Source organism: Tursiops truncatus, chromosome 3, assembly GCF_011762595.2.
Source record: "Tursiops truncatus isolate mTurTru1 chromosome 3, mTurTru1.mat.Y, whole genome shotgun sequence".
Lineage (NCBI taxonomy): Eukaryota > Metazoa > Chordata > Mammalia > Artiodactyla > Delphinidae > Tursiops > Tursiops truncatus.
Genome location: NC_047036.1, coordinates 22017010 through 22034804, shown reverse-complemented (window position 1 = coordinate 22034804; position 17795 = coordinate 22017010). Strand labels below are relative to the sequence as shown.

General features: G+C 31.0%; 1 protein-coding gene across 5 annotated transcripts in view; it reads left to right on the top strand.

Annotated features, from left to right (window-relative positions):
- The window catches only part of CDH9 (cadherin 9), a 79041-nt gene that overhangs the window by 38513 nt on the left and 22733 nt on the right, over positions 1 to 17795 (top strand). For 4 of the 5 annotated variants that reach the window (XM_073801908.1, XM_019951036.3, XM_073801910.1 and 1 more), the window contains exons 2-6: positions 3817 to 4111; positions 9011 to 9130; positions 9973 to 10140; positions 12272 to 12459; positions 13381 to 13634. In XM_073801908.1, coding sequence (XP_073658009.1) covers positions 3817 to 4111; positions 9011 to 9130; positions 9973 to 10140; positions 12272 to 12459; positions 13381 to 13634 — 1025 coding nt within the window. The remainder of the gene's footprint in view (positions 1 to 3816; positions 4112 to 9010; positions 9131 to 9972; positions 10141 to 12271; positions 12460 to 13380; positions 13635 to 17795) is intronic. The other variant, XM_033855122.2, reaches the window with a different exon arrangement.

The window sequence follows — 17795 nt, the reverse complement described above, 5'->3', positions numbered from 1 at the left end:
TAATAATGTACATAATAGAGAAATTCAGTATTTTAAGCTAGTAGTTTTCATTTTTGTTATATTGCACCAGGAAATAACTATTGGGAGCTTTTGTTCTTAAAATGAAATTGTGAATTAAAGACAATGCTTTAAAATGTGTTTGACTTTGTGTAAAATAGTACTTTTAAAATGGCATTTTAAATTAACAGAATAAGGAATATATATGAAATATTGGGACAGGGTTTAAAACAGGTAGAAATAGAATAATAAATCTAAATTACAATGATTTCAATATATGAATGACTAAAATAATATTACTGTTTGTTGCAAAGATTTGGTAACTAAAATTTAATATATTCAGACAACATACTTATTCTGAAAGTCTTGTAATCCCATAAATATTTTAATTTCCCTTTGGACATAATCCTCAGTCCAAGCACCATATTATAATACTGAATTTTCCTTGAAATTTTAAATATTGAATATAAAACCATTCAGAGGAAAGTATAATTACTAGGATTATTATTATGTTTGACTAAATACTTTTGTAGACTTCAACATATTTTGAATGAGTAGAAAATCTCTGAGAAGTAAATTGTTTCCACAGGTGTTTGAATCCAACATGTAGAATCAAATATAATTTAGTGTGATAGACACAGATTCAGTTTCCTGCACATTTTAATCATCACAATAGAATGTTAAATCTTTATTAAATGCAGAAAATAAAGATATAACAATATTTATTATAGTGTTATGTTAAATATATGGAAAGATAGTGGGGAGGGATATAGAAAATTTTAAACTAATTTTCATTTGTGTATACATATGCAAATTTCCACAGAACTTCTGTAACAGTATAAATGTGTTCCTGCCTTTTATTTTGGCTACTTATTAATAATTTCCATAATATAAGCATGGGATATTGACTCCTGACAATACACAATCTTTGCCCCACCGCACTTAATATTCCACAATTTTCAGTAAATTGCAGCATTATCCCTGGAATATCTTTGTTTCAGTCTGACAATATATTTGACAATATTGATAACTGACTAATCTCTCATGTTTCTTTTTCTGTGTATAAATGTGAGAACACTAGACTACACGTTGTGGGAGACATCATGTAGTTTATTTCCTATATCTCTCCAGACTAGTTCTATTTAGTTTTCCTTTATTTTATGGAGAAATTAATACAAATTTATTCATAAAAATGTATAAAACATGTACAACTTAAAAACAAAGGGAAACATTTTAAAACTATACAACTGCTTGCAATATTATGTATACGTTAAGAGTATTTTTATGAAAAATAAAGGTATAAAAAGTTGAAATTATACTCTAGACATTGTATTTTAACATAATATCTCATTTAAATGATTTACATCCAACAGTATATATGTAGACCATAATTTTAATGACTATAATAGCATTGTACACATTCTAACATTAATAAGGTGAACATTTTAGTTGTCTCAACATTTTTTGCCAAATTAAATAAAGCTTCTAATACATATAAATTATCTATCTATACATCTATCTTTTTCATATTTTCCTAATTATTTCCTTCCATTAAAAGTATCTTCTTTTTCTCCTCTTAGAATAAAAGTACTAGCAATACAAAGATAAATGTACAAAAATATTTATTATAAAGTAGCTTGAAAAAACTATTTGAAAAATGCAATCATTAAAATAATTTTATTTACATACAGAGATTTCTAAGATGTAATTTTAGTAAAAAAAAGGCAAGTTTTATGTTATTTATAATCTGATTTTTCTAATAATCACTGACAACTAAACCTGCTTTATACATGTAAAAACATATTGTTAAAAAAAGAAAATATTTGGTTTTTAAGAAATATCTGTTGAGGCCATAGAAATTTTTTATATATATATCAATCTTTCTCTTTTGGATTTTACAGTTTAGTGGGCACAACAAACAATTTTACCAAATGGGGTATCATGATAGGAAAGTGAAATGTGCTTTATAATTACAGAGCAGGAATATTTATTCTAGTCGAGAGGGTTAGGGAAAGCATCCTTAAGAAAAAAATTTTTTAATGAGATTTGATAAATATTTAGTTAGGGGAAAATACAGAGAAGAGAAAGGGTGTTAAAGGGTGAGAGAAACATCTGCAAACATCAGGTATGAAAGCTAGAACAGGCCTTCTGAGAAATGAAAAAAACAAAACAAGCAAAACAAAACAATTGGTATGTACAGAGTGTATAGCAAAGTGGATAAAGGTGACAGAAAACACATCTGGAGATGAGAACAAGATTATGGATAATGCATAAATAAGGCTATAGAGTCCAAGGAAATAGAATAACAATAAAAGTAACGATTCTTTTAAAAAAGAATATTATCCCCTTTTAATAGAAGTGGCTTAGATTAAACACACACACACACACACACACACACACACACACACACACACACACACACACACACACAATTTGCCCAATATAACAGAAATTTGCATGAGACCAAGCCTGGTTTATAAGACTTTAGATTCATGGTTCTTATGCACTGTACCTGGTTGAAGATTTTTAAGCCAAGAAGTAATATGACTTGATTTGTGATATAGAAAAATCAGCTTCTTTAGTATGGAAAATTGTTTGGAGTAGAACAAGAGGGAGGTAGGCATCAATTAGAAGATTGTTGCAGTGGTACAGATATGATGAACAAAACCTGGGTGGTAGCCATAGAGATGGAGACGGATGGGTGAGGGAGATATTTCAGAGAAGAAAAGGCTGCATATGGTTATTTTAACATTGGGTAAAGGAGGAGTAAAGTATGAATCTCAAGTCTGTAATTTTGGCTACCATAAAAAATAGATTCAAATAGTCAAATTGTTCAAAGATGGAATGGGACACTAAAGAAATAGATGGAGTAAGAATGTATTGGGAATTGTGAAGTATATGATGGAAGAAAACAGAGCAGGCATAGGCTAGTAAAGATTCAAGTTTCAGAACAGTGTTAGGTTTGCAAAAACATTAGGATTTTTTCCAACTCAAAATTTCTGTAAATACACAATCCGTTTGTCTGTTTTAAATACTCAGTGAAAAATCTTCTATACTAAGAAGTTTACTTTTAAGATGGGAATGAATAGAAGGAAGATAATTTATGAAAAAAATCCTAATATTTTCATCAAATTATTTATATGACCAATGGAAAAGCCCTGTGTGTTTTATATCACTTGAAATTTCAAATGTCTATAAAATACATCAACTTCCAAAAGTGAGAACATCCTGGTTGAAAGAGTACTCTCCCAAAGTCATGTAGAGAATAATCTATGAGATTAATATTCTGTCTCTGGTTGGTCTCTGATGACAGAGCCTGTGCATCTGCAAGTGATATTATACTGAAGGGAGGTAAAATCATTTAAAATTATGGTATATATCCTAAACTTATCATCATAATAAGGTCAGAAATTTCTCACATCACCTCTTTGAGTTTAGTGATTTTTGACGTAATCGAGTATATTAATATTTTACACTTAAGATTTATTAGACCAATGGATTTTTTTTGTTAATGTACTAGACATTTAAATCTTGGTAGCATTCTATTCAAAAATGTCTTGGAAATACTGTGTTTTGAAAAAAATATATATATATACTTTTTATTTTATTTCAAATGTAGTCTCATATAAATAAGTGTTTAAAAATTTTGAGAATGATCAAACTAAAATGTTTAATCTCTCCACAGTGAAAATTAAGATAACCATTGCAACCATTGTTTCAGTGATGTCATGTAGAGATAAATTAATATTTGCCAAAATTATTTTTTCTGTAATAACAATTCATATATTTATAGAACTCTTCTTTTCTACCTCTCTGAAGCTTCACACTGACCAAGATAAAGGAGATGGAAATTTAAAATACATATTAACAGGAGATGGGGCTGGCAGTCTGTTCGTAATAGATGAAAACACAGGAGATATTCATGCGGCAAAGAAATTAGACAGAGAAGAAAAGTCCCTGTACGTTCTTCGTGCCAAGGCTATAGACAGAAAGACTGGGCGGCAGGTGGAGCCTGAATCTGAATTTATAATTAAAATCCACGATATCAATGACAATGAACCAAAATTCACAAAAGACTTGTACACTGCCAGTGTTCCTGAAATGTCTGGAGTCGGTAGGTATATGTTAATCCATGTAAACTAAGTTTTTTATTTTATTTTATTTTTTGCTAAGGTAGTTATTATGGACATACAGTTAGATGTGATCTCTTTCAAGATAAGAACTATAACTGAAACTACTATTTAGTGTTAGCTATCTCACTTCTAATTATTTTCGGTTGTATGTTTCTTAATGTTTCCTGCTATTTTGTAGCTGACATCTAAAATGATTACTGAGAACAACTGTTCCATTGCATTTCAACAAACGTCTTTACCTTTACTCAAATGCTATTCAAATGGCAGTCAAGTTTAATGTATTTTGGCCTGAAATGAAAGGAATATCAAATAGTGTCAGCAGTTTTAGACAGTTTTGTTTGCATTATTTTGCATAAAAACAATTAATGCTTGTATTTGATAAATTTCTTTTGATCATCTCATTTGATCATTGAAACAACTTGATGTGGTAGGCATGAGAAATAGAACTTTAAATCCCCATTCTGTTAATTAGGAACCCTGGATTCAGAAAGATTAAGGAACTGAATTAAGATCAAATAACCTGGTAGCATAACAACAATATCCCAAGTCTTTTTAATATTATTTTAGATATGTTCTATCCAGCAATGGTTTATCCTGAAAACTGAAAATAATGATTTCATTTTTTAAGCCTGCCCATAATTTTAAATGCCATTTGTTATTATGCAATGTTTTTATCTGTATATGTAACTACATTTAGCTATAATTATATGAAAGGTTTAGATTTGTTAATGAGATAAGAGCTGACTCTTAAATCATATTTCTAAAAAAATAAGTGATGTAAACTTACTATAATATCCCAAACATGTAACTGATTTTGAAAAATTGACATTTATTTGAATATTATTTCAAAATCAGTTATAAGTATATAACTGACATTATTGTAATTAATACATGGGTAAGTCAAATAATTTCTTAAAGAAAAACAAACATATCCATCTTTACTGAGTGATTGATATTAAATATGTATACACATAAAATATATGTCTAAATAAAAAGTATATGTATTTATATCCTGAAATGTATTGTTCTTTTGTAACTCTCCTACCTGATTTAAAGGAAAATAAACGTATTATAGTTTTATAGATGTGATTTTCTCTGCTTTTACCTATACACATAACCATTTACAGAGAAATGTAAAGGGTGATACTTAGGAACTTTGTCAGGCTATGTGTAACCCATATATTAACAGCTAAAGCCTGTGCATAATCACATAATAAAGAATGCCTCCTCTCTAAATGAAGTAATGCACAATTATTGAATTCTAACCTTATTTTCATTATATTAGTGATTTTAATTTAAATCAAACACTTCAAAAACTACTATTATTAACTTTGAGGGTAAATGAAGTCTAATGGAATAAAATATAAAAATTCTTTATTCCCATTTTATCCTTCTTTCCAACATTGTAGTCCAATGTTCTCCTTTATACTGTCCCCCCACTACGTGATTATTTTTGTCTTAATATATTTGTCTTTTCTTTTTCTGTCTCACCAAATCCTCTCCTTGCTTTTTCCCTCTGCCTCTGCTTCTTTCTATCAAATACGCCATATTTCATTTTGGTTCAGACATATTCCTCCCCATCCCTTTTATTGGTAGTTAAAATCAGATGACTCCAGTGAACTCTTTAAATCTGAAACACATTAGCATATTCTGATCAGAACACTTAATCTGAATAATACATGAGGATATATAGTGAAAGAAAATGAGATACACTTTGAATTAGGTATTTGTTAGCAGATTCCTACATTTTATGTTTTCCATTTTTTGTGGTCATTATACTTTGATTAAAGATTATCTATTATTTTTCTATATTTGCATGCATTCATCTCCCTCAAGGCAAATTCCTATTGTGCAATTTTGGAGGTTTCTCATTGACTGGGTAGGTCTCTCAAAAACTGATCCAGTTCCCCTCCCACACTGTCTGCCCAACAAGGAATCTATCTGTAGTTTTTCACAGATCACACAAGTAACTCACCATTGAATGCTTCATGTCCTAAACTAGGCCCTTTCTTAGAGGTACACTGCCTGTAGATTCAAATATGTGTCTAATCATATGTCTAGACAGGCCATTTAATACAGTATTTAGAATGAAGCTTCTTCATACTGGCTAGATCGAATCCCATCCTATCACCTACTAGCTGTGTAATCATGAGCAACCTCTATATGCTCCAAGGCCTGCATCCCATGTTTATCATGAGGATAAAATAATAATACAAATCAACTGCTGAGAACTCTGCCTAGTCTACGTTAAGCAATTTGTAAATGTTAGATCTTGTTATGACTTTGAACTAGAAACTCTACTGGGCTTTAGAGATAAAATGTTGAACAAAAGCAGACATAGCCCTTTCCTTTGGAGAGTTTACATCACACAAAACCTACATATAACAAATGACATAAATTTGTCATTCAGGCTTCACTATATTTTACTTAATATTTGTTTAATAAAAAAGTAAATACTGGGTTTCGCTGGTGGCGCAGTGGTTGAGAGTCCGCCTGCCGATGCAGGGGACATGGGTTCGTGCCCCAGTCCGGGAAGATCCCACATGCTGCGGAGCAGCTAGGCCCATGAGCCATGGCCGCTGAGCCTGCGCTCACGGGCCTGTGCTCCACCACGGGACAGGCCACAACAGTGAGAGGCCCGCGTACCGCAAAAAAAAAAAAAAAAAAAAGTAAATACTTCTTTTAAATTATTTGAGAATAAATGAAGCATATATAGCTCAGAAAATTTAGAGGGATATAAAAATCAAAGTGGTGTATTTCCTTTTATTCTGTCTTTATAAGCAAATATTTATAAAATTAGTACAAAACATATAAACCATTTTCTATCTAATTTTATTACTAAATAGTATGAACTGTAAAATGTCCTTATATTTAAGGAAAAATCTAGCCATTCCCTAGTGTTCAACACACTACATATTTTTCTTTTTCTCATTTTGCTATTATAAATAACGTATCAGTGATATGCTACCAGTGTTTATTAGTGTTTAACAACATTCTAATTATTACCATGATTCTGAGAGGGGGAACAGTATTTTATATGGGTATTTGTAGCATTTTAGCCACATTATAGGATTGATTTCCATTCTTTAATTTATTATTTTTAGGCCAAGTATTTTCAGGTAGGTTTGAAGATCATATACCCATGATAAAGAGCAAATGATCAAAACAAATTTAACAACAAACATATTATTAAAAGTGTCAAAAAAGGATAAAGGTGTGTTTTTACCTGTGCCCATTATGAAATGATAGCCACAGCCAAAGAAAAATGAGTCTGGTAGCAAAAGAAATGTCATGAAATCAATGAATTAACTACTTGCATTTAGCATCTTGTTTATGCTTAATAATTCATATTTCAAATAACCTTCAAGTATGAAAGCAATTATTAATCTATGTTCACATAAGGTTATATAAAAATAAATATAAATCTGAAAACCACTCTAGTTGAACATTTGAACATTATTGTGGGATGGAAATCTCTTTATGATTTCTGCTTTGGTCTAACTGGGACACGAGTGGATGTTTTTTAAATGATAAAACAGTACACCTGGGACTGACTGAGTAAATTGTACTGTGTCCTCTCACAGGACATATCAATTCCATTGCAGCTGAGGAAACAGAGGCTTCAAGAGGAAGAGCTCAAGTTCATCTTACACTAATTAATTTTGAGAAAACATAAAAATACTTCCTAAATTCATATATTCAAATATACTGATGGAAAATAAAGCTGTTAGTTTAATCTTAATGTTCAATATATTAATTTCCAGAATCTGCATAAGCAAATATATGCAAATTTTGAGAAACATTCACTACAACTCAATTAGACAAGCTATGCGTGTGTAATGTATGCTGGATATTAAAGTAGGTTACAGAGCCAACGTGAAACTCACTTTTTCTAAAGAATTTTTAAATCTATGTAAGTATCAGAGTCAACATTTTGAAAAATTGTGTGTAATATACTAGAAAATGTCCTACAAACTCATTTTGCTCAAGGAATACATGGTAGGCTTTAGTTAATGGTAGTTTTAGAACCATGCCTTGAATCTTTATAGAGTTCTAGAAAATATAAGAAAGGTCCATCAATATATTACATTACTTTTAGCTCCTAAAACTAGCTCCTTTAAAGCTCTTTTATCTTTTAAAACATAATTATATGTGACAAAGTTAAGAGAAAATAATTTAATTTTTATAAAATAAAATTAAACTGAGAGTATTGGTAAATTACGTATTGCATGTGAGACAATTATACACTTTCTTAACTCTGGAGGGGTCTATCTGCTGATCTACATATGTGTAGCAAATAATACACAGCATATCAATAGGTATAATTATATATGACTATGTTAACTACATTACAATGAGAGGCACAGATACAATAATCATATATATCTTGCATACCAAAAATTTTGGCAATTTTACCTTTTGTGTCTTGATAAAAACAGGGCCTCTTTATTTTCAATTTACATTATTTAGTTAATTTATCAGAATAAAAAGCAGCAGGAGTGCTTTCAATGTTGGATTTATCTTTGAATTCACATTTCCAGTTAGCAATAAATGTATTAATTGAAAATTGTATGTGCACTGTATTCAGTGAAAAATTGTTTTCTGTCACAGTATTTTCAACCAATTAGTGCATATTCATCTTTATGATAAATTTTGCTTTTGACTTTTTTAGATAGCTCAATAATAGTAACAATATTATTAAGGAATATTTAAATTTAAAAAAATGAAAGATAAGTGATTTTTAGCAGCATAATTTAAACAAATTTCTTGAAACATGTACCATGGTTTAACACACCACATTCCCAGTAATATGGTTTCATAAAGATAGCTTCAAATTTCTAAGTACTTAAGTGTCTGTGTTTGGGGGGGGATTCATGTAGGTACATCTGTTATACAAGTTACTGCAACAGATGCAGATGACGCCAACTATGGAAATAGTGCCAAAGTGGTCTACAGCATATTGCAAGGACAGCCATATTTTTCAGTGGACCCAGAATCAGGTAACAACATCTAATACTTGGTCTCTTTCTCATTATGCAATACATCTGGATGCACATTTATAGATTTTCTATATTTAAAAAGCTATTAAGTATCATGTTTTTATTTATTCCTTATATTGATAGTTATTCCATGGATACAGAAGCAGAATTCCTATTATTTAAAAAGATTTGAATCCTTAGCCCTTTAGACTAGTATTTATTTAAATCACCTAGAGTTTTTTGTTTTTTTGTTTTTTTTTTTTACCGTACACGGGCCTGTCACTGTCGTGGCCTCTCCCGTTGCGGAGCACAGGCTCCGGACGCACAGGCTCAGCGGCCATGGCTCACTGGCTCAGCCGCTCCGCGGCATGTGGGATCTTCCTGGACCGGGGCACGAACCTGTGTCCCCTGCATCGGCAGGCAGACTCTCAACCACTGCGCCACCAGGGAAGCCCTAGACTAGTATTTATTGAGTTGAAATTTATTACATTAAATACAAAATTTCACAGGGATTCAACACATTACATGTCTTAGGAAATACTCAAAACCAAAAACAATGTGACAATCATCAAAATTATGCTTATTCATCTAAAGACTTCTGACTAAAGTTAGTTTTTCTAGTCAAAAGGATAATTAAATTGATCTAGCAAAAATTTTTTCCTGAACAACAGCCCATGGAAGAATTTTTTTCTGTTCCGTGAATTATGTTAAATTGGTTACGTATGGATTGAAAGACTTATCTAGGTACACTGACATCTTATCATCTGTTTGTTCTGATTAATGTCTGTAAAATGGATCTTGCATGGCTTAATTTTAAAACACAATGATTGAACTGCAAAATATTTGTCTATTTTTTCCAAAAGGCATAATAAAAACTGCATTACCAGACATGAGCAGAGAAAATAGAGAGCAGTACCAAGTGGTTATACAAGCCAAAGACATGGGTGGCCAGATGGGAGGCCTTTCTGGAACCACCACAGTGAACATCACTCTGACAGACGTCAACAACAATCCTCCTCGATTTCCCCAGAGTAAGAGAGGTTTCAGTGATACCATGTGGAAAGTTTCTCAAACACACTATGAACAGTTTAATACTTTTACTAGTAGTTTCACTAATAGTTTATGGATAAAGATGAATCCACAACCCCTCCTCCCACAGAATATCACAATTTCCCACAAATTTATTAACAGTGACTAGGATCATTTCATCATTGAGTAGGTAATGGAGAAAACAAGGAAATGAGGTTCTTTTTGGCAACTTTAATTACCTTCTTCTACCTTTTGAAGAGTTACAAAATTTTCCGGACTACCTTTCCCAACATTTCCTATGATCATCTAGTTCTTTTTCTCATCTATTTCCTGGTTATGAGTGTGGACTCTCAAGTCTGACCACCAGGCTGCAAATCCCATGTCTATCACTTGTCTTGCCTCAGTTCTCTTGTTTGTATGTAAGAATTATAATCCCTTATTTAATCAATTCTAAAACACAGGTTTGTTGATGTTTTAACATCTCTGAAATCAGATACTATATTAAAATCAATGCAAGTTAGTTTAATTAGCCACATTTTTCTTTCTTATTGGCCCATAATCTCATGAAATAACATCTCTCTCATGAGATATGTTAGAGTTTTCTGGTATCTGTTACCTACCTACCTGTGATGATTAAATCAGTTAATAGCCTTTCAGTTGTCACGATTTCTATGTTAAACCATGGATTCTTTGCAAGCCATGAGGTCCTACAAAAACAGACTAATTCTCTGCTGAAAATATTTCTATGTTGCAGCAAATAAAATTATAAGAAGTCCTATCTTGGAATGTTCTGTTAAGGGCCCTGAAATTTCAATTTATAACATTGATTCCAATACAGTAAAGCATTTTTTTCAAGCTAATCAAATTTGAAATACTTGATGATACAGCTCTAGATGGTGGACATGTACAAATGACAAATATTAAAAAATAAACTTTGCTGAGAATATAAATAATAAGACTAATTAACATAAATCTAAACTTTGCATTCAGGTTCCTTAAACATAAACTGAAAAAGTATGATGTGATGAATTCTCAAATGACTTGCCACTCTATAATTTTATGATCTATTATAATCTCAGCAGAAGGTTTGGAACTCTAATAGTAATAGTAAAAATGTTCTTGAACTAAGAACTGGGCTAAGCATGTTAAAGACGTCATTTCATGGAATCTTCATAACAAACCTATGAGTTAATAGCTATCATCATCTCTATTTTATAGATGTGTAAATTAAGGGTTAGAGAATTTAACTAACTTGCCTAGTGATGAAAATTCAAATCCAGGGCAGTTGGATTTAGAAGTCCCTCTTCTTAACCACCAAGCAAATTGGAAAGAGAACAGACTTTGAAGTCAGGGAGACTTAGTTTTGCCTTCTGCTTTTCCCAGCTTTAAAGGATGATTTCCTTGAACCTTATCTGAGGATAATACACCTGCCTTCATTCTATAAGGACTAATGTTAGAATTAAATAAACTAACAGAGGGCCTTTGGCCTTATATAGATTTCAACATACATTAAATGTTTAAAAACATTTCTAACTTTCATTAACATTTTTTGTGATATTTTCCTATTATCTCTTAAATAAATCCTCACAAACTAAAATGCTTTCATGAACAGGACAATGTAATGGCTGAAACTGCAAGAGACAGAAACATTCATATCCCACTTAAAGACATTAACAAGCCAAAAGAAAAAAGAAAGAAAGAACTTGCTGTGTGTGGATTTCTTTTTTTCTATCCCTGAGTTAGAATATAAGAATAATGCATGTTCTAAATCATTTAGTATAAGTAAAGATGTGTAATGACAATGTTGAATGCTTCAGATAAGCAGTAAATAATTGTTGTCCTTGCCCTCTTAAGTCAAAAGTTCTGGATTCTAATATCAGGACTACCATCTATTATCTAAATAACCTTGAGACATTCACTTAATCTTTCTGGAACATATATTTCTCATTTACAAAATGAGAGTACTCTGCCTTTATAAATTATTTTTCTAACTTAATAAATCTATAATTTTTGATGGCTTACAATTCAATATGAAAAACTCTAATTTGAAATTAATTTATTTAAGTAAAAAAGGCAGAGGAAATGAAAGATTTTTGTTATCTAAAGATGAAACAGCTTTGATTTAATTTTCAGGTACGTATCAATTTTATTCTCCTGAGTCTGTACCTCTTGGAACTCATCTTGGAAGGATAAAAGCCAATGACCCTGATGTGGGGGAAAATGCTGAGATGGAATACAGCATTGCTGAAGGAGACGGAGCAGACATGTTTGATGTCATCACTGACAAGGATACACAGGAAGGGATTATAACTGTCAAACAGGTTTCTTCTTGCTGTCTTCATTTCCTCATTGAGTGCTTTATAGTTTATTTTTGTTTTACAAGGAAGAAAAGCCTAGGATTTATTTTTCCCATCCTTTACATGCTTCTATCCCTCATATAAGTGGGAACAGTTGCGATTTCACTTCAAATAAGTTAAGCATCTTTATCATTGACACTTAAAAACTGATATAAAACCTCAACAGCTTGTGCTTATAGTAGACAACAGTCAAACAAGTTTTAGATACTCTCAAAAGTCTTTGTTTTATATTTCTCCATGGTATTATTTCATTCACTGTTTAAAATATTTAAATTGTTAAGTGTGATGGTTTATTAAAATAGATGAAGCTGAAGATGCTTGATTTTTAAAGCAGTGGAAGAGAACATTATAAAGTGTTACACAGAATAATCAAGCTAAATACTGATTACTTTATATCACCCTAATTTCCCTGCTTTCATTCACATCTTTTTTTCCACAGTGATCAGATTAATAATTTTTTTTTAAACAGTTTTAGAACTGTAGGACTTAAGGAAGCAACTTATGTGAATGGTTTGTTAAATCTCAATTTTATGTTTCTGCTGATTTAAAATTTTTATAACTTTAATAGTAATAATATAGTAATAAATAGCCTATGTATTTACTAGATAATACTTCATTTACCTATGACTACCAAAATGTAAAATGCATTACTAAGTGTGAATCAATCTTAATGTGTATACTATTATATTGAATTACTCCTTATAAATGTGTAAGGCAAAAAAAATTTCCTAATTTATTTGTTATACCCATGAAGCAATAATCGGGAAAGTTATTTAACCAGAATTACTGGGACTATTAAGAGAGGTGGTTATTAAATTTTGAAATTGTCTTCCATTTTTATGTCTGCTATATTATACTAATTTTTCTTATTTTATTTAACTTCAGAATTTAGATTATGAAAACAAAATGCTGTACACTTTAAAAGTGGATGCAAGTAACACTCACCCTGATCCACGATTCCTGTACCTGGGACCTTTCAAAGACACAGCTGTGGTCAAAATATCTGTGGAAGATACGGATGAGCCTCCTGTGTTCAGTAAAATTTTTTACTTGATAGAAGTAGATGAAGATGTAAAGGAAGGCAGCATCATTGGACAGGTTACAGCATATGACCCAGATGCCATGAACAATTTAATAAAGTAAGTATTTTGAGAAAACTTAAGTTTGAAGAAAAATGATAACCTCACTATTTATAAGCTGTGTGAAAAAAAAATGTACCATGTATGATCAAGTACAGTAATACAACCAAACACTTCCATAGCACAGACTTTTAGCTGGGCAGTCTTCTAAGTGCTCTGGATATATTATTTCATTTGACTCATCACATATTACAAGGTAGCTCCTGTTATTATATCTTTTGTAAATGATAAGACTAAGGTACTGAACATTTAAATAACTTGCCAACTAATTAGTCACTGGCAAAGCTGGGTTTGAGGTTCAGGCTGTCTGGCTCCAGTGTCCATGATTCTAATCCCTTAGTTATTGATGTAATTCTTGCCTCATTGCCCTTCTTTGATAAATCATAGTTCAAATAATAAGATATCTAAACAAATACATTTGAAAAGAAGTTCTTCTAGAAAAGCTTAAGAGATACCTTGAAAACTGATGAAAAACGTCTTTTGAAAATAGTCCCTAGGCACATTTTACATCAAAATTTTTGAGAAGCAAAATATCAATTATATTCCATTAATAAAACAGAGAATTGGTAAAATGAGTGATATTTGAGAACAGTAAAACTATTAAAAATTGGTATAGTATACTGCAGAATAGTGTAATACTTTCCCAAAATTTGAATATTGTATTAACCATTTAAAAGTTTTCAAATATGCCAGAAACTATGCTTAAGGAGAATATAAATATAGTTGTGACATAAATGGATGAATAGGATGGGTGGATGAAGATGGGTAGGTATGTTGATGAAGACAAAAGAGACAGACAAATAATATATTGTCTGTTAATGTGTGGCTAGTAAAATACCTAAAATTATGCTTTGTTTAAAATTTAATTTTTTATCCAACAAGGACCGACTGTATAGCATATGGAACTGTACTAAATATCTTGTAATAACCTGTAATGGAAGGGAATGTAAAAAAAATAATATATATATTTATATGTATATATAACTGAATCATTTTGCTATATACCTAAAACTAACACAATATTGTAGTAAATAAACTATATTTCAATAAATTTTTTGATCAAATTTAATTTTTAATTAAGGAAAATAAATGGTTAAGTATTTATTGGGAATGCCCAGATTTCCTGGAATTCATGTCATACCATTACATAGAAAATCAGTGAGCACAATACTGAGTTTATAAGTATTAAATTTAGTTTAAGATGTAATAGCTATTCATGTTAATTTACAAAGCAACGTTTGTTGAACTAAATATGCCCTAATTTATATTTAATTTGTTGGTCAATTAATATATTTTTAAAATAAAGAAAGTTTGTGAAATTTTAATCTGTAGTTAGTACTCAGAGTTTAGCTTGAAATATTTGGTTAGTTTTAGGTTAATTAGAATAGAATTGACTTAACTTTCTCTTTTAAATAAATGTTCAGGTTTAAATTATATATTTTGTGTATTGTTAATTAATTTAAAAACATGACATAATGATACCAATGCATAAAAGATTATTTTACTGACACTTTTGTATCAGCATACATGAAATGGATTAATTTAAAATTTTCGTATTATATAAAACAAAACTCCTAAAATGAAATGAATAAGTAATCTAGTTTTCCAGTGGTCTACACATATGTTCCAGCACTTTTATATCCAAAATGTTTATTTATTTTTTACTGAAATTGAGTGTGGCTGATTGGTTTTGGCAACTCTTATATGTGCATTTTTTGTGTGTGTTCTTTGCAATATTGCAGTAGAAATAAATCACCACTTATATTAAAAATGGATAAGGGAATGTCCATACCAATAGCTATAAATGCTCAGTAAGTATCTGTTCTTGATAGATTTTGCAATTTTCAAAAAATAGTAGTCAATGTCTTTTCTACTTCAATTGTGGCACCAGATTCATGACATGAGACAAATATTTTGCCTATCCTTTCCTCTATAAAATAATTGTTATCATTTATTGAGCCCTTGCTATGAGCTGGAGACTATCCAAAGAGCTTTATATTTATTAGATCATTTAAACCCCATCACAACATTATAAGGTGAGTATAACTGTTATCACCTACATTTTTTAAAAGTTTTATTTTATATTGGAGCAAAGTTGATTAACAATGTGTTAGTTTCAGTTGCACAGCAAAGTGATTCAGTTAGACATATTTATGTATCTATTATTTTTTCTAATTCTTTTCCCATTTTGGTTATTACAGAACACGCAGCCAAGTTTCCTGTGCTGTACAGTAGGTCCTTATTGATTATCTAATTTTAAATACAGTAGTCAGGCTCACAGACTTAGAGAACGAACTTATGGTTAAACAGGGGGGAAGGGGGAGGAGGAGGGATAGATTGGCAGTTTGGAATTGACAAGTACACCTACATTTTAAAAACCATAAATTGAGATGCAAAGAGTTTAAGGAACTTTACTAAGGACCCTGAACAAATAATTAGCAGACTGAAGTTTAAACTACTGATGATCTGAATGCACAGCCAATATATCTTTACCAGATATATTTTGCTTTCTTACTGACCAAATTATTAGAGATAATTAATATTGTTTCACATTCATAAACTGCTTTGACCGACCTCAGTGGTACAAAGCAAAGCCTCAAGGACAAAATTATACAAAAAGCAAAATATGGCTTTTGTCCCTGAGAATTTGGTCTAGTTTTTCATCATTTTTTCCATTTCCCACAATAGGCAATTTCTTTTTTTTCCTTCCAGCTTTATTGAGATATAATTGACATATAGCACTGTAAAAGTTTAAGGTGTACAGCATAACGATTTGATGTGCATACATCATGAAATGATTAACGCAATAAGTTTAGTGAGCATCTATCATCTCATATAGATACAAAGTTAAAGAAACAAAATTTTTTTTTCCTTCTGAAGAGAACACTTAGGATTTACTCTTTAACAACACCTATATATAACATACAGCAGTGTTAATTATATTTATCGTGTTGTGTATTATATCAATATCACTAGTACTTACATATAACTGAAAATTTGTACCTTTTGGCTGCCTTCATCCAATTCTCCCTCCACCTAGCCCCACCTCTGGTAACCACAAATATGATCTTTATGAGTTTGTTTTTGAAGTATAATTTTCTTACAACACTATGTTTTTTCCTGTTGAGCAACATAGTAATTCAAAATGTCTATACATTTCAAAATGATCACCATGATAAGTGTAGCTACCATCTGCCACCTTACAAAGCTATTACATAGTTATTAACTATATTCCCCACACTATACATTTCATACCTATGGCTCATTTATTTGCCAAGTAGAAGTTTGTACCTCTTAATCTCCCTCACCTACTTCTTTCCTCCCCTATACCTTCCCCTCTGGAAATTATCTGTTCTCTGTATCTATAACTGTTTCTGTTTTGTTATGTTTGATCATTTGTTTTGCTTTTTACATTTCACATACAAGCAAAATCATACAGTATGTGTCTTTCTCTGTCTGACTTATTTTATTTACTCTAGATCCATCCATGCTGTCACAAATGGCATAATTTCATTCTTTTGATGGCTAAGTAATATTCCATTGTGTATATATGCATATATACCACATCTTCTTTATCCATTCATTTACCACTGGGAACTTAGGTTGCTTCCATATCTTGGATATTGTAAATAATGCTGCAATAAATGTAGGGGTGCATATATCTTTTCTAATGAGTGTTTTCTTTTTCTTTGGATAAATATCCAGGTGGAATTGCTGGATCATATGGTAGTTTGGTTTTAATAGTTTTGATGAATCTCCACACTGTTTCCCATATTGGCTGCACCAATTTATATTCCCACCAACAGTGCATGAGAGTTCCCTTTTGTACACATCCTGTCAACCTTTGTTGTTTGTTGTTTTTTGATAATAGCATTATGACAGTTGTGAGGTGATATCTCACTGTGGTTTTGATTTGCATTTCCCTGATGATGAGTGATGTTGAGCATCTTTTCATGTGCCTGTTCACCATCTACATGGCTTTGAAAACACGTCTATTTAGAACCTCTGCCCATCTTTTAAACAGGTTGTTTGGTTTTTGTATATTTTGGCTATTAACCACTTATTGGATCTATCATTTGCAGATATCTTCTTCCATTCAGTAGGCAGCCATTTCATTTTGTTGATTGTTTCTTTCACTGGTCAAAAACTTTTTAGTTTGAT